The 17,703-nt window shown below is 35.8% G+C and overlaps 1 protein-coding gene across 3 annotated transcripts; it reads right to left on the bottom strand.

The window, feature by feature from the left end:
* Nucleotides 1-10,823: 10,823 nt before the first annotated feature.
* LOC126615968 (type I inositol polyphosphate 5-phosphatase 4-like) lies at nt 10,824-15,849 on the bottom strand. 3 transcript variants are annotated; one of them, XM_050283923.1, is made up of 14 exons: nt 15,252-15,848; nt 15,078-15,165; nt 14,533-14,601; nt 14,310-14,397; nt 14,078-14,182; nt 13,368-13,986; nt 13,100-13,293; nt 12,866-12,974; nt 12,550-12,698; nt 12,109-12,421; nt 11,943-12,026; nt 11,573-11,649; nt 11,322-11,399; nt 10,824-11,060 (listed from the first exon to the last, which is right to left on the bottom strand). In XM_050283923.1, the coding sequence occupies exons 1-10, from the start codon at nt 15,279-15,281 to the stop codon at nt 12,196-12,198; spliced, it is 1,677 nt and encodes a 558-aa protein (XP_050139880.1). In that variant the 5' UTR covers nt 15,282-15,848; the 3' UTR covers nt 10,824-11,060; nt 11,322-11,399; nt 11,573-11,649; nt 11,943-12,026; nt 12,109-12,195. The 3 variants fall into 3 exon arrangements, with proteins under 3 accessions (XP_050139880.1, XP_050139881.1, XP_050139882.1); XM_050283924.1 differs by lacking the exon at nt 11,943-12,026 and having other exon boundaries at nt 15,252-15,849; XM_050283925.1 differs by lacking the exons at nt 11,573-11,649; nt 11,943-12,026 and having other exon boundaries at nt 15,252-15,849.
* Between the last annotated feature and the right edge of the window lie 1,854 nt (nt 15,850-17,703).

The following is a 17,703-nucleotide window of genomic DNA, read 5'->3' as shown; positions in this document are numbered from 1 at the left end:
TTACTACGTTGGATACTGGATCCATATTGCCTAATATTCTTATACCCCAAGATCCTCCCATCAGGTTTAATCTTTTGTACAGATTAATGGCCCAATGAAGTGTATGCATTGGGCTGAAGACCAATTTGAAGTTTGAACAATTTGAGTTAATAAGTTCTAGAGCCCAATTATTATGGATTACGAAACTGTTTCTATAACACTCATCACGAGATTCCCCCAAGGACGAAACCCAAAGTAAAAGTATGATGATCCAGGAAATGAGTGGTATACTTGAATGTTTAGGTTCAATGTAATTAAATTTGGTTGTCACAAGGAATATATCTGTGTTTCTGTAACACTAATCAAGAGAATCTTTGAAGGGCAAGATTGAAAAAGAAAAGTATGAATAATCATGAAACGACTGTTAAACTCGAATGTGTAGGTTCAAGTTTACACGTAAGTCTAGTTGCCACTAAGTCCATGGACGCATCCACATAGGGTCTTAGAGGCTGGAAAAAACATAAGGCATGTTCTTTAGGGACCATTCGAATGCTGATATGGGACCTTGTGTGTTCACTAAGTGTTTGACGAATTGTATGATCGACAAGATGAGTCGACATCACTTGGCATGGATCTAGACAGAATGCAATGTGCATCATGGCTCGGAAAATGACAACGAGCATACTAATGTTCGACAAAATGCACCACTTAGAAAATTAAAAATAAATAAATAAATTTCTTTGTATTTTTATAAAAAAAAAAAACCTTGGATGTTTTACACTAGGACTCTCCAAGTTAGACTCCTAGATCTAACTAAGTCAAAAATTTTGAACTTAAACGTCTTGATTCAAATGGCCTAAGGAATAATCTCAATCGCAAAATGTTTAGCCACGAAAATAATCAAACACGTACTTAAATCCAGATCACTTGCTACAGCCTCGAAAAAATGAAGGATAGTATTACTAGCCCATTATGAGACTTAACTTACTCCCTAACCCCTTAGTATAGATAATATCGTTTCTAAAAAAAAAAAAAAATTCCAAAATCACTTGCAGAATTATTAGAGCCAATGACAGCGGTAATTAACGAGGAAAATCTTTCAAATACAAGGTAGGAAAATTTGGAAACACTAGGAGGGTCTGCCATGGCTGACTGAAGAAGCTACAGCCTCGAGATTTCTGAAGAGAGTTTGAACTTTGCACGTGGAGATAGAATTGTTGAATTATTAGAAAGACGGGCTAACATCCCACTTCCAACACTATTGATATTGTCCTTAACTTGTTAATTACCATCTGCACAATCCGTCAGATGTGAGTTTTATCACACAAGACCTCAGTATTAGTTAAATTATGATATTGAAACTCTTCTTTCTTTATTTCTCTAGCAGATGTAGGATTTCATCAAGAATCACACAAGATGCTAATTAGTTATTAACTAATTAATTAATTAGTCTCCAAATGTGACACTAACGATTATATCAGAATCACAAAATATCTGTGGTCAGCGAGTAATTAATTTCTGTCTCTGTTGACTGTTGACCGTTGGATCATCGCAAGCCCTGTGCATCTGACTCGCCTCTGAATCACTGAGTCGTCCTGAGCAGCATGCAGCACTGATGCCTTGTACAACAAGCAATGGACAATGCCTTTAAGTTTCTCCCAAAACCCTAATTAGTAAAAAGTTTTTAAGTAATTAACCATGACATCACTCAAAACGTTGCAGTTTTGTACTTTGTATGATCATATGATCGTCCTATTTATATCTAGCTTTAGATTCTATTAGCTTTCAGAAATTATCTCCTGAGGACCTGAGAAATTGCCACTTCCATGTTTAAGACCTAGTTTTTCTGTCGATACTTCCAGAGAATAAATAAATGCTGTCTGTGCTCAAAATTGTCAAATTTCACTTTCTTGGTTTAAAGCCAAATTATGGTGTAGAGTTATTAAGAAATTAGGCTAAACTTGCATCAGGATATTTTGAAGGGCGCCAAGTTGACATGTTTGGCGGCAAAGGATTGCTTTTCCTTTATGGTTTTGGCGGTGATTTTGGATTTATTCCAACGTAAATCAAATGGTCTACAACATAAAATAGGAATGTAATGTAGATATTGTCATTTGATATCGCCTAAAGATATCAATCTTATATTAGTCTTGTAACACAAGTAAGATTGACAACATCCTTGATTTCATGTGATTATGATACCTAACTGATAGGCTAAAAAAATGGAATTTGGGATTTCTTTATGGACAGAACCTTAATATCTTAGCTAGTATAAATACTAAAGTCCCTGCAAACCTTAGATACGCAACAAATGCTTCCCATAAAGTAGTTGTATTAGGCTAGGTGTTTTGTAGAAAACCTTGGTGATGCCGCAACATCATCCTCCTTGCTTGGTCTCCAATGACTATCCTCTCCACTTGGTTTCCAATGGCTATCGCTTCATGATCAGGTCATCGAACTCCTTGTTTTGTGTTTTAATTATATAACCACCGCTTGGTCTCCAATGGCTATCGCTTCATGATTAGGTCAGCCAACACTCCTTGTTTTGTGTTTTAATTATATAATCACCGCTTGGTCTCCAATGACTATCGCTTCATGATCAAGTCAGCCAACTCCTTGTTTTGTGTTTTAATTATATAACCAGCAAGTGGCCTTGTTTTGCCACTATGGTTTTGATCTCTATATAAAGAAAGTCAGTGCATGAAGTTGGAGACACTCAAAACAATCAAACAAATATTTCTCTAGAAAACCAACGTAGGAAACCTTTAATTTCAGAACTCATTTTCGTTTGAAAGCTTAATTTAATATTGCAAGCTCTTTCATTTCTTTCAATGAAAGTCAAATCACTCTTTCAATTTATCATAGTTTTGTTGTCTTTACAAGTATTCCTCTTTAAATCTCTCTTTTTTAATAGCTACTAACATTTCAAATACAAGTTCTCTCTTTAAACTATTATTGTTGTTGATGCACAAAATTAGTGAGGACTTTGGTACAACAGAAAGTGTCAAGTTTGTGACATTCGCTGGATCGCTCCGGTCGCTAGTGTGGATAAATATGTAAATGGATAGAGACAGGGAAGCAAACACAAGATGTACGTGGTTCACCCAGATTAGCTACGTACACGGAGTAGAGGAGTTCTCATTAATTGTGAAGGGTTTACACAAGTACATAGGTTCAAGCTCTCCTTTAGTGAGTACTAGTGAATGATTTAGTACAAATGACATTAGGAAATATTGTGGGAGAATGATCTCCTTTTATAGAAGAGAGTTTCTAGCTTTGTTCTGATATTGACACGTGTCGTGTTGTGATTGACTTCTGATGTTGACACGTGACGTGCTATGATTGGCTTCTGATGTCGACACGTGTGATTGGCCTCCTGGTTGGAGGAAAACTCTTCTGGATCCTTGACGGTATAACGTTGACCGGTGCTCAGTAGTTTCATAATTGGTCAAGTATGGTACAAACAATTGTCATTTCGATACAAGATATCTCTTACTATTGTCCTTTCGATACAAGTTCTCACATTATTGTCATTTTAATACAAAGCTATAAGCAATTTTTCTTTCTCTTTGAATCATAGCTTGAACTCTTTGTGTCAAGACTTTAATTCACCATTTCCATATTGTGATTTATTTCTCTACATAAGCAAAATTCTTGACTTTAAAGCAAAGAAAGAATCTTAGTTGAGTCACTCCCACGCAGTGGAACAATTTTTTGTTTAGAAGTCAAATAGCACAATCTCCATCACTTAAATATCATCTACTAGCGGTAACTAGTAGTAACACGCTCACTATCTCCAATTTCATGTTCAATTAAATTTCCGACCTACCTACAAGACCTAGGGCGAATCTAGAGGGTGAACAAATGCAGATTAGGGTTTAGGATTTAGTGCGTCACACACCTTATTATTCTGAATCGATCCTCTCATTGTGTTTTGGCATTTTGCTGTCTTGATTCTTGAAGTTGTTCACAATATTCATCGGTTTTAGGGTTTCTAGGGGTTTTAGGTTTTCGAAAAGTAGGGAAAGTGGATTTTTTTAATGTACATTGTAATTATAAACCAATAGTTTGATGAGCGTGGGATGAGTAGGGTTTTGAGGTCACAACTTTGACTGAGTGGGAATTTGTAGAAAAAAAACTCATGCTTAGATCATGCCCTCGTGCCATCTTCAACTTCAAGCGTGCGGCAAATATTGTCAGAATTTCTTGGACAAACCTATCGTCTAGAAATGCTTCATTTTAAAAATGGAACTTTAACGAAAAACTTCCGGTACTGTTTATTTTAACAAAAAACAACATTTTTATACTAAAAAAAATCAATCATGGTACTATTCACTTTACCCTTTATTTTGTTCTTATCGTTAAAACTCAAAGTTTTCAAGTCATTTTCATTAATTTTCATTTTAAAAAGGTCCCCTCCTTGTAAGGAGAAAAGTTCATTTTCTCTAATTTTACATCATTATGTCGTACCAATGTTGAAATTATAATTGTTTATTTTCTTTATCATTATCTAAAGATTATTTAAAAGAAAATCATTCTATTTGAAGACCTATTAGTGGGAAATAAGAACTCGATTATGACATTTGTATAGTAAAATGTTACATCGTTAATGAAGAAAGAAGACTTTCCTCATTTATGAGAAGGGGAGTATTGTTATTTAAATTTTTCTGAAGCCCCTTGAGAAAAGCAAAAAGGAAGATGTAGCTAGCATGCACTTTTTAGTATAGTGAAATGCTGCAATGTGTAGTGGGGAATGAGAACTAGACCATGACATTTGTATAGTGAAATGTTGCAACGTCAATGGAGAAAGAAGACTTTCCTCGTTTATGAGAAGGAGGGAACTATTGTCATTTTATTTTATTTTTTTGAAACCCTTTCAGAAAGGCAAAAGGGAAGAAGTATAGCTAGCTAGCATGCATTTTTTGCCACTCTTGAATCTGATACTGTTTAAAGTGATACAAATGTGGTTTCAGATAAGGGTGCTGATTGGTCATGTGCAACATACATATACAAAGTCATCATTTAGATTTGTACGTATAAAGGAAGAATGAAAGCTACCTAGGACCACAAGCTGCAGCTGCATGAGCTACTAAGTAAATGATCGAATCTGTTGTTGCATTGCAGCCGGCATAGTGATCGTGACAAAACACTGAAATTACAATGATACACACACACACACACACACATATCATGCAGATGCAGAAAATATATATAGTTGGGTATCATGATTACTACTAGTACTCCTTATGATGCTTTTAAGATATTGGGGTATATATATAACACAAGCAATCATGTAGCTGGTAACAGAAATGTTAAGAAGACTCCTTCAAAGTGAGATTCTTTATGAATTATTTACCACCTAACAGTTTAATGTCAATTCTGAGGCAGTAGAAAGTCTATCGAGAGTCCCATTTGAGAGACTCTCCTTAGCATTCTCTAGCATGGTAATTAATTTGAATAGGGTAATGGTTTTGACAAATCTGAAACGTAAAAATATTCCACCTCTGGCTCTAGACCAATATAATATCCAATAGAAAGAATATTTAATAGAAAAATATTGCACCGATAGAATATCCAAACCCTAAATCCTTATATGAACTCGAATTTTAAAGAGATTTTTTGAAGTATTGGGCATTCAAGCGATCCTCTATATATTATAATATAATTGATGAAAATGATATACTTTTTAGTGTTTCTTTATTTATTTTATGACATGTAGAGTAATGATCGCTTCAATATCGGGTGCTTTGAAAATTTTCTCCAAATTTTGGGGCCCCGCTTTCATCTACCACTACCGGAGTCTAGTTATAGCTACCAAAACAACCATTTCATGCTATGCAGATCACATGCCAAGGTGCCACTGCCACATCAGATATGTCTCACCCACGAGAGATTTTTCATTGTGACTGGAACATGGAATGGTACACCATGTGTCACCATATCAATGGTGGAATATGTGTGCTAAAAAGTTAGTAACTTAAAAAATACAATTTCCCATCACTTATACAAAAACACATGGTGTACCATTCATGTTTCCGTCACAATGAAAAATTTCTCCTCATCCACGCCCGAGAGACTGATCCGTACCGGTGCTCCGGTGACTTCCAAGGCTGACGTGAGAGTTGTCTGTTTAAAGCAACCAATGAGGATTAGATACAGTTCCTTGGACAAGTCATGCATATGCACCACCATGTCACGCCAGGTATAAAGAGATCTGGACGTTGTTGTTGGGTTTGCACTTGCTCCATCGTACTTTGCAGTGAATTACCATAAAGTCATCAACTAATTTTGAAGAGCAATATAAATAACAAAGACAAATTTAGAGAACAATTAGTAACTGGAAGCAAATTAGTTATTGGAAGCAAATATGTAACAACTGAGTGCTTATAGTACTATTAATCTCACTACTCCGACTCTGTAACCCTTAGACGCGCAAGATCTGAGACCTGAACGCAAGATTTTGTGACCTAACGCCCGACCAGTCACTATCGCTTGGAAATTAACAGGACCCAAAATACCAAAACCCAACACAAAACAACAGTGTTTAATCAACTCTACCTGTTAATTAATTGTTTAGGAGGGAGGGGAAATTAAATTTAAAAAAAAAATAGAACTGATAAAAAGGAAGCATAGACAGAGATCAGGATGTACGTACGTAGTATGGTTGTGTAGGAAGGGCACTTTTCCTCTTTTGTCTTCCTTAAAACCCGTCTAGGGTTTGGCGGTGTCTTAGACGACTCTATGTCCTTTAAAAGCAATATAATTATGTTTGCTTCATAAAACAGAAACCAAATGTGTCACTCCCTCAACCCCACTTGGATTTTCTGCCTCCCCAGTCCCCTCTTTACTATTAATCACTTCTACTAAAGCTCATTAGGTTAAGTTTAGTGTCAAAATTCAGACATTAGCTTATTCAAGTTAGTTAGAATAGTGCCGTTCTTCACTACAACTAAATTTGAATCTTATTTTTTGTAGTTTTGAAAGTAGAATATCGCTTGTATCACAATCTTAGTACCAAAATAACTCTAAGCACCTTCATTAATCCAAAAGCAGAAATCCTGGCCAAAACTGAGAACCAGGAAGCCAAACTTAAAAAGTTGATCAAAGTAAATTCCTTGCCTCACTGGCCATGCACTGCATTGCTGATGCGTGCAGCTTATGCTCAACTTTGTCTTGGAAGTTAAGCATTCATTGAGATTTGTGCAACACTTGAACTCTGCTGTTTCTTTTCTTTCTTTTGATATGAATGAACTCTCTGTAGATGTACAAATTACTGAGTAGTAGCCTACAGTGATGCACATGCGCCAATAGTTCCTTGGAGAAAAAAAACAATGCTTGACTCATTCCCGCTAAGGTACAAGGCAGGAATTCAGATTTTCTCTAAATCTCTGTGTTCGGTTTCAACGGATTAGAAAATTTGGGCCGTTCAAGAGTGAAAGAGATTCGGGTTGTTCAAAGGTTTGATTTTGTGTGAATTTGGTCAGTGATATGAGCTAATGAAGGTGATATAATTTAAATTAAGTGGTCCGAATTCTTTAGTTCATCGATTCCAGACACATAAATCTGAAGAAGATTTAAATTCGAGTACAAGAGTACAATGCATGCAAACATATACAGAAATAACTCGTCAAATGTACAAAATAAAATTTTTATATATAGTAAACTATAAGTCGCAACTACTGAACTCATTCCCAACAAAGAAACATTGTATTCTCCAACTCATGTTTCATAATAAAAAACAATATTGAATATTCCAACAAAAAGTCATCTTCTATTAAAAAAACAATATTCCAACAAATAGTGCATGTAATATTTGTTATTTTTTAACTCATTACCTTATTATTTTTACTGTATACTTTAAAAAGTAGATGTAGAACAGCAGCCAGAAGGAAAAGAAAAAAAGTGAAAAAGAATCATAACAGGAAGCAGGGAATCTCCATGACTTGAATGATGTGTCCAAGTCGACAAATCCTGTGGGACTCTCAGTTGCCACATGGCAGAATTTGTAGGCCACAATTTTGTCACCTCGATCAACTCCCTTTTACATTCCCCACTCCAGCTTCCTGTAAATGTGCTTGGTAATCATCTTGGAGATGGAGCTCCCCAATAATGGGGTAGCTTGACCATCATGAGAAGTGATACAGTGACTCTATTAATAGTGGAACTTTGTATGGATTTTTTGTCATCTTATATTTTTTATACAATATTTTGTAATATTTGTACGAAAATTAATATTAAACTGTGAGGTAACAAAGAATTTATAAAAAATCTCAATTTAAGAGTATCCTTAGCATTTCTCGTTTTACATAAGTAGGTAGAATGATACTTAACTATTTCATTCCTTTGTACAATGACCCGACCAACCACGTAATCAAAATGCCGTTTGTGAGATTATGAGGATAAAGTACCAATAGTGAGTGACCAAACCATGCAAGGGTTTATAAGAGGTTGAACTATTTTCTATATTACTAATTGATTTTATAATGGAACCTCAACTTTCTTCACCGTTTATAAGTATTTATCGCAACTTAATTAAGTTTGTATTTTGATAGTCACTTGAGCTTTTAGTTCTATCTTTTATAAGTTGATATTATAAGTAAACTTTAGTGACAGATAATCACACACAATTTTTATCTAACTAATCTAACTCATATCGACAACTTTGAATTCAATTTTAAGTCATCTGACTTTTTTAAAATGTTACAATTATCTTGAATTGTCAAATATGTCCAATTTTTCGTCGAATTAAAGATGATTTCCATTCGTTTTTATTGGTGGAAAACTAACAAAATGTATGATAATTGAAAACTGAAGATAAGTTTTGCACACTTTTAAAGAACCAAGGAAGATTAACAACAAAAACTGAAAATCGAGAGGGCAAAATGGGAAAATGACACAAGCCTAAAACCAAATTGACAGTGTGCAGCACGTGCACATTGAGCGAGTGACAGAAGAAAGGTAAGTAGGTTTACCTGGAACACATCCAGTGAGACGGAGACGGGTCTTAGTGTTTGGGAACAAAGGCCGTTTTCAAGCGCGTGGATTTCAGTTAAATTTTGACCTTTTTAACCTTTCGGTAAAAATGGAGCACACTTTCAACACTGTAACAAAGTTTTATGTGAGAAAATGGCACTTCTAGGACTCGTAGTAGTGGTCACTAGTATTAATTAATTAATTAATTTTTATTTTTACTTTTATTTGGGAATTAACAAGTACCTACTAATTTATTTCTTTTTTTTTTTTTTTGGAATTCATATATTTATGAAAACGAATTCTAAACTCGTATTACACATAACATGTCTTAGGTTTAATTGCTAGCGCTGATGAATCATACGATAATGCTCAGGAGAAGGCTAAAATGACCATTGAGTTTTTTTAGCCCTCGAAGTAGTCGACTGATATGATAAAGCCACCTTCTAATCTCATATTAACGGAAAAAAGTGAGTGTTAATCATCCTATTCCCATGCCATGATATTCCTCCATAGTCCATACACATACAACAAAAAATACCAATGTAGTCGTTTAGGTTAAATCTATAGATGATATATCGACAATTAAAGAGAATATTTACGTTTTACAAAAAAATTCATGAAGCATGAAGCGCATCATAAAAAATAAAAATAAAATCATTTTCGACTCAAAATAAATTGACAGGGTGAGTTTAGCTCACATGATGTTGAATGAGATTTGGTTGTTTTTGTTTTGATTTGTTGGAATTTAATTTCTATACTTCCGGAAATTTAATTTGTATTATAAAAACGTGTATGTACAAAAATGGGTTGTTGTTGGTCAATAAATTGCACCAACTCTGCACACACAAGTCTGAATTCTGATCTACCAGACTCTACCATAAGTACAATTACTTCCTACTTTTCTTTGTATTGGCACTTCAAGTTGTGGGGGGTTTTCATGTCCTATTAATTTATTCGATTTTTACTTCTTGGTTTTTTTTTTTCAAATTACAATTTGACATATGGATCGGAATTTTTTGTTTTTTGTGAGTTTAATGAGTTATTTTTCACAATGAGGCTGTGATTTAAAGATCAAGTTCTACGACTCCTTATATTTAACGAGTCAAACAATATTATAATTCTAATCGAATAAACATAGTTGACACTAGATCATTCATCTTTTACCAACTAGATAAGAAAAATTTCATGACATAGGTACATCATTACCAAGACATTCCTTGTCAATGATATGAATATGTATAAATATTTGTCCATACAACTTTATATTATTTACACAAAATACGACAAAAATAATGTAGCTGTGTCATCTAAGTTGCTTTCCAGCTTGGAGGCAACATTGTCCTTGATTGCATGGAGAAGACTTGAGGATATTGTAGGTTACGAGTTGCCCTCACGAATCAATTTGTTTTTACCTATTCTGGTGCAACCATATGACCCTAAAGATTGGTGAAAAAAAAAGAGAAAAAATTTAAAATTATTTGTTCATTTGTGTAGGCAAAACATTAGATTAGAAGCAAGCAACAGAAAAAGAAACTTAGGGTTTTAGCCAAAATGGTTTTTAAGATTAGCATAACTCTTCATCTTGCTCATGAATATTAAAAATCAATACAAGTAGTCCCGAAATTTATCTACCATCAATAATTTTGATTTTTCTATGAAAATCTCCGTTACATGGAAAAACAAGTGAAAAGGTTGATTGAACAAAAATATCATCAATTTAACAGAGATTTTTTCATAAAAGGGTCAAAATGATTAACAATAGACAAACTAAAAGACCACTTTTATAAATCTTCAATCAAAGAAATTATGACAATTTCAAAAATATTTTTGACTAAAAAAACCAATTTTTTTTTTAAAGCAAACAGAAGATGTCAATTTCTTCCATTTTATTCACAAGTATTGAGTATCCATCACATCTCCCACTTCTTTTTGCTTTATCCAGTACAAACAAAATATATTAAAAAATTAAGCTTTACACTAATGATTTTCTCCTCTACTTTTTTCCACTGATAACTTCATGATTTTATCTTATTTTTTTATTCAAAAAGATTTGTCAACAAATTTGATGTCAAACTAACTTGGCGCCTCCGAAACTTGGTCAGCTATTCCTACAAAAAAAAAATCACAAAGTAGTTAGTTAAGATTCTTATCTTATGAATGTTTTCTAACTCTTTTACGAGATAAACTTACATGTACCGAAAATGTCACTGTAGTAATATTTTACGTTAATCACGCACTACCATGCGTATTTATTAATTTCTAACTTAAAAAGTCTATGATTAACTTAAGATACTGCTTCAGTGACATTCATGCTGAATAACCAACAATTTTATAAAGTCAAAACCAACATTCAATTTCCATAATCTTACCTGATTACCAAGATCACTCAAATCCAGAAACTTCCAAACTTGCCAATTGAGAAATTTGGGGATGAAAAGAACTGAAACCTGCAAACGTGTGGGGTTACTTAGTAGGTGTCAACAAAATCACCCTAAATTTGTACCTGCCTGCTCTCCGTGTGTGTGTGTGATGAGGAAAAGTATGAGGAGAATTAGACAAAGAAGAATGTATGAAATGGCAGCCAAAAAATGTGAAAAAGGAAAGAAAGTGAGAGGCCAACCTTCTTTTGGATTGTGGGCAAAACAGTGTCTTCTGGATTGTGCCCACTTGCAATTTGGGGGACCAAAAAATTTTCAACTGATAAGAAACCAGAACAAGACAGATATCTTCTCAGCAATACAACTTTAACCGGGAAAGAAGACGGGTTTTATGCCCATGCTTACGAAAGTATATGCGCAGTACATGTTCGATCTTTTCATCAATGCATGACTGGAAGGCAACTGAGGACTAAAGGAAGGGTTCTTGGCATAAAGATTCGATCTTTTTCACGACAACAACATTTTTTTGAGTGGTAAAGAAAACCCTTTGCTTGTGTTATCGGAAATCATGACGAGGGATTGTTTAAAATGAGGGAAGATGGCCAAAGTTACCTGAATGATTGAGGAGGTGAAACAGAGTTGAAACTCCTGAAAATTTTGTGTTTCGGTAATGACACTTTGTGTTTGTAGGAATTCCTGTTTGCAGACCGTTGAAAATTAATTCGATTATATAGAGACGTGTGAAAAGACGCAAGGAAACCAGATCATAGAATGTTACCTTATGTAAAAGTGGCAGTAAATTCTGATTCAGTTGTCCTGAGCTGAGCATGTGGACAGTGAATTATCAGACAGGAAAGGCCACCCTTCAATAGAAATTAAAGCCGGTGTATGCATGGGAGTGTGGCAACAGCTCCTCTACCTCGATTCGGGAACTGGAACAACTCATGCTTTTTTTTATTCGGCTACGGTTAATGGACTCAACCTCTGCCAGGAATACGCCGTAGACTGGCCTATGATCTGAGAATCTCGACTCACCACGAACATAAGATAATTGATGGAGGCCTCTTCCGTACCATAATATACGATCACACCTTCACATGTAGATAGCAGGTTTAGATTTTCATAAATGTACAAAAACGAAATGCTTTACTAAATGCCTGATAACTTTTCAATGTTTAATTACTCTTGAAAAGAATTTCTCTACAAGATTTGTTATTACCATGCTGGAGTTCTTCGCTTCTCCTTGGTGTGCCTGTCATCACCTGCATACCGATCTGAATTATTTAAATACTTGTAAGTTGGAGGGAAATATATCCTCCCTTCATTCCAACCCTCAAAGACGCGTCCTCTTCTTTGCTCTATTCGTAGCTGAGAGTATAAACCATCAAAATTTCAGATACAAGCCATTCGAAAGCAAGTCAAAAAAGACCACAACTCTTTTTTTTCTTTCCTTTTCTTTTTGGCCCCATGGGGGTACACAAGACTAACACATTTGAAAGAAAAGCACAATGCTTGTAGTGGAATAGGTAGCATACCTGGTCATTCTCTAACAATGCCCTCCAGTTGCGCATCTCAACAAGAGCTTTAGCAGAGCGGTAAGAAAGGGCAATGCGATAATTCAAATCCCCAAGCCAAATAATTCGACTGCACATGGAAAGTAATATTTGAACTTAATCACTCTAAGGCTAGTTTCTTAAAAATTATCAACTTCAAAGAGAAAGAACAGCAAGACTTAATGCATAAAGAAGTTCGACAAAAGGGGGACTTACTCATGCTCTAGTATAGTCTGAGGAGAGTTTTCATCTCCCATGCCATGAACCCAAGGAAACCTTGTCTTTCTAAGGATCTCCATGACATCGGAATTCCTACGAAGTTCATCTCCTTCCTTCTGCCCCGAGGTCAGGTGAGTACAGATGAAGCAAAAGCTTGTTTGATGCAAAGACATGCTAATGGAAATTGAACCCTGGAAAATTCAAGAGAATGAAATTGCTGCGTCTACTAGAAATTCAACATATATACCATAGGAAACTATTGTACCTTATTTCCGAGATAGCCCATTAATCCTCTTCCAACACAAGACACTTTCAAATTGCGAACATCATCTCGCAGATCACTTTTTACCCACACTGTCAAAAATATACCAACCATTTGTTTGCTGGCAACTAAGCAGTATCTCGAGTGGCCTAGCTGTCTATCTCTATCCTCCATTGAGAAAGACCCACTGTTGGACATTGGTGAATAATGTGTCACAACAGGTGAATCACCAGGTACATTCTCATCATCAGAGGAACCCCATCTGTAATTGGGATCATAATCACTTGGTCTGTGTCCAAACATAACCTGATCACAAACGCTGAATCGCCTATCATGTCTGGGTTGTGGCATTGACATGTCATTGTCCATTCTCATGCTGCGGCTCAAGGATTGGAAGGACCTGCGGTGAAAGAAAGAGGAAGCCTTCTGCCTAGTTGATCCCTCAAAGTCCGCGTCTAATTCTACGATCGGATCAGAAACTGGTGAAGGTGTATGGCAAGCACCGCTTGTTCCAGGAAGATTATTTAGAGTCTTCCTTATAAGAGCTAGCCACTTTTTAGCTGGCCCGATGTCTTCAGTGCCTAAAACATTGCCAGCATTCAAAGGAACTATTTCTTGAAACCTGGAAACCAAAAGGATTGATGAGGATTATATTACCACACAAAAACTTTGCACAGATTAGAGAGAACATATCTATGTATGCAAGAACATACCCAAGAACATAAATATCAGCAGGAAGAGATGTATGAAGCCAATCTTCGAGATTCAAGCAACTCGGAGGAGATTTTCCAGCCACATTCCATGTAGCTACAAAGATCCTGTGCCCACATTCAACACCAATACATATTACAAACGGAGAAAACGTAGCCCGAAAATTTCGGATTATCTATTCATCCACAAAGAAGAAGTGCTTAATTACATGACAATTCTAGTTGCATTTCATACCTATAATTATGTACATCAGTAACTTGTGATGCTTCCATATCAATCTTACCCCGCCGGATTATATCCGAATGCCTCTTGCTCAACCTTTCTGTGGATTTAATTGGGGTTTAAGAGGGGATTAGTAAAAAATTAGAGAACTGGCCATAAAATTAGGAGATTCTAAACAAAAAATATGATTGTTTTCTTATGTTAAGAATTTTGTGGTCCAAAGCAAAAACTGAACCTGTTTTACTTTTCTTGGTTGTGCATGCCTCCCTCTCTGAATAGTTGCTCCTCCACTCTCCATCACCACCTGAAAAAGATAGCCCCATAAAGTTGTTAAAGCTGAGCTTTTTCCACTGTTGATACATTCAGATGATTCAAAAATCACCACAAGAAAACAAAAACAAAACAATAAGAACAATTTTCAAGTTACAAAATAAATGAAGAAAATATTAATATTAATAATAGTTAAAAGAAATTGTTTCAGAAAAAGAGGAAGAAAACAAATGGCAGATCTTGAAGCTGCAGAGTCCATTAATATCTGAAATTTTTTGTACCCAAAATTGCAGTGATGCAGATTAGAGCAATGCAAGAGTGTTCGAGCATAGAAGAATCTAAAAATGCAGAGAAATCCCAATTTTTGAATGCAAGAGTGTTCGAGCATAGAAGAATCTAAAAATGCAGAGAAATCCCATTTTTTGTATCCTGATTAAAATCCAGGATTCCCAAATCAGAAAGTCCAAATTTTTTATAGAGTCCAAATCAATGCATGTATGTGACAATGACCTCCATAAACGGCGTCGTCTGCATCGAAGTCCTCGGCTTTGCTCTTGATGTTGAACCATTTTTTAACCAGTGTCTTGGGCCATGAAAGCTTCAGAAAATAGCACAAAAAAAGTCAGCAATCTCAGAACAAAAATGCAGAAAAAAAATTGGAAAAGTGATGGCAATTTATCAAACCTTGCTTTTCTTGCAATTCTCATCTGTCATTGTTTCACTGCTTCATAAATGGATATCTGTACTTGCAGCAATGAATGCGGATGGAGAAAGAAGAAGAATACCAACAAAATTAAAACCCAGGAAGAAAAATGGCTCAAAAGCTCTGGTTTTTTCAGGGAAACAATGGGAAAAGCTCACTGATTTGCTTAGAAGAAGAAGAGAACAAAAATGGGTAGTGGGAAAATCCCCTGTTTCCTCAAGCAATGAAGGGAACCCGAGTGGGCATTTTATTTTCCCAGCTTCCAAACAGAAAGTTAAAATCCAAAATACCCCACTGGGTACTTTTCTCCTGCACTCCCACACTTCTGCGTTTGGAAGGAGAGAAAACAGAGGAAACTCAAAGCGGAAGAAACAGAGAAGGACACAGCCCTTCTAAGGATAAATCAAGACAATGCAGGATTCCTAGAGAGAGAGAGAGAGAAAGAGAGAGAGAGAGTGAGAGAGTGAGAATGTGGGAGTTGTCTGAGAAAAACCTCGTTATGGGTACACAGAGCAAACAAAGTATCGAATTTTGAAGAGAGAATAAAGTGGAGTGGTATAAGAGTTAGAGAGAGAGGTTGGCTCTGTGTGTCGAGAGACTTTTTACCCCAAAATCCAAGGCCGACTCAGCCCTTTGCTTGGGGACTTGGGGAGGGGCGCTCAGTAGAGATATTTTTTAACGTGACCGTCACACGAAATGGTACATTACGTTTCACTATATAAATGGTGAGATATGTGTGTTAAAAAGTTAATAACTTAAAAAATAAAATTTTCCACCGCTTATATAAAAATACATAATGTACTACCCGTATTCCAGTAACAATTAAAAATTTATCTGGACTGTGACTTTGGATTATATTTGGTCACCCACTCACACCCAAATTCCCTACACTGCCCACTGCCAAGCTTTCTCTCTCTAAATTCTTCCCTTTCTCTCTCTAAGTTAGGTTTGATCTAAACCCTGGCAGTTAAAGAACCCAACAAAATAAATAAATAAAAGAGCATAATGCATTTGGGAGTTTGTTACAACTCATGACACAACTCTGATTGGTTTGAATCACTCCTAAATTACCAGTGACACTGTCCGATTTTATATTCCGGTAGTAAGTTTTTTTTTCACTTCTCTGTTTGACTTGTGAATTTTTTTAATTTAACGAAGTATATTTACACTAAAAGTGGAAGATTTGGGCTAAACAACAGAATGAGATAGTCGACGAAAATTAAACAAAAAACATCTCACTTATAAATAGATAAAAAAAAATTACTGGCATTAAGTGATGCTTCACTTGTGAACCATATGCGGTTGTGTTTTCACAATTGGTAAGAATGTTTGGAAGACTATTTTTTTATAGGTCAAGAATGTTGTCCCAAGTGTGGGTTTTGTGCTTTGCTTTGAGACATCCATAGCCATAAGCTTTTATAGGGTTTCATAGAGGGTGTATTTTTGTATGACAAAAAGGGGTTTCTTCTCCAATGGATGTTCATTGCTTTAGGTCTGGGAGATTGGAAGAATGTTTGTGGTCCAACTTAAGAAGCATTGCATATTTCTCCTCAAAACCTTCAATGGTTTGCTTTTTAGTTGAACACTAGGTTACATTGCCATGCCAAATTGAGGCCTTTTTTACTCCATCAAGACTTGTGTCCATGAGGACCAAGGTATTTGTCCCAATTTTGGGGTTTCAATTTGGGTAATTTCAACTTGCTAATCTGCAAGCTCACATTTCATTTTCTGGATGAATGTAAAGTTTGTGTCTTGAAAAATCCCCCTATCATAAAAAGACTTGTTTACACAAATATAAGCTGAGAGATTTGTGTTTTTTAGGGATAGAGAATTATTTGATTCTTTGCTATGGATGGAAAAAGAAATCCTGATATAGATATAGTGTTCATTTGAGTGGTAGATGTTGTCATTGAAGGATTCTCTTTGAACGAATCCGATTTGTTAATCCTACTCCTCAGGTGAAGTGTTTCACGCGTTAGCTGGGCCCCTGATCTGCGTAGACCAAGGGCGAACACTCATCGTTTACGGCATGGACTACCAGGGTATCTAATCCCGTTCGCTCCCCATGCTTTCGCACTCCAGCGAGGAAAACGGGGCCTGCTCAATGTTGAATAGTATACCTCAGTCATGATACCCCATTGCTGGTAAGTCTCGAGGTACCAATTGAATATGGTTCTCATTGTATTGTATTTGTGCCAACACATCACAAGTATACATGACACAAGCCAAATTAACCACTCAATATTTCAGATTAATCATAAGGACACAAGACAGAAGCCAAACTAGTTCACACTTAGTTCACATAAAGGTAGGATCTGTTAGGCCATTGAGGGTCCCTAATCGTAGCTTAACTCATTAATCTACAACCCACGCGATCTCCTAACTTTTCGCCCTTAAGTATCGATTATCATTGTTTAATGCCTAAGCTTGAAC

This window comes from Malus sylvestris, chromosome 3 (assembly GCF_916048215.2).
Source record: "Malus sylvestris chromosome 3, drMalSylv7.2, whole genome shotgun sequence".
NCBI lineage: Eukaryota > Viridiplantae > Streptophyta > Magnoliopsida > Rosales > Rosaceae > Malus > Malus sylvestris.
Note: the sequence above shows the minus strand (reverse complement) of the source record. Positions and strands in the feature narration are given on the sequence as shown.

Excerpts from the sequence above, each read along its gene's own strand:
- LOC126615968 (XM_050283924.1), bottom strand. The coding sequence starts at position 15,281 with ATGACAGATGAGAATTGCAAGAAAAGCAAG. Across the intron at positions 13,294-13,367 it reads TGGGCTATCTCGGAAATAAG|GGTTCAATTTCCATTAGCAT; the intron begins GTACAATAGTTT and ends TGAATTTTCCAG. Across the intron at positions 12,422-12,549 it reads AAGCGAAGAACTCCAGCATG|GTGTGATCGTATATTATGGT; the intron begins GTAATAACAAAT and ends CTACATGTGAAG.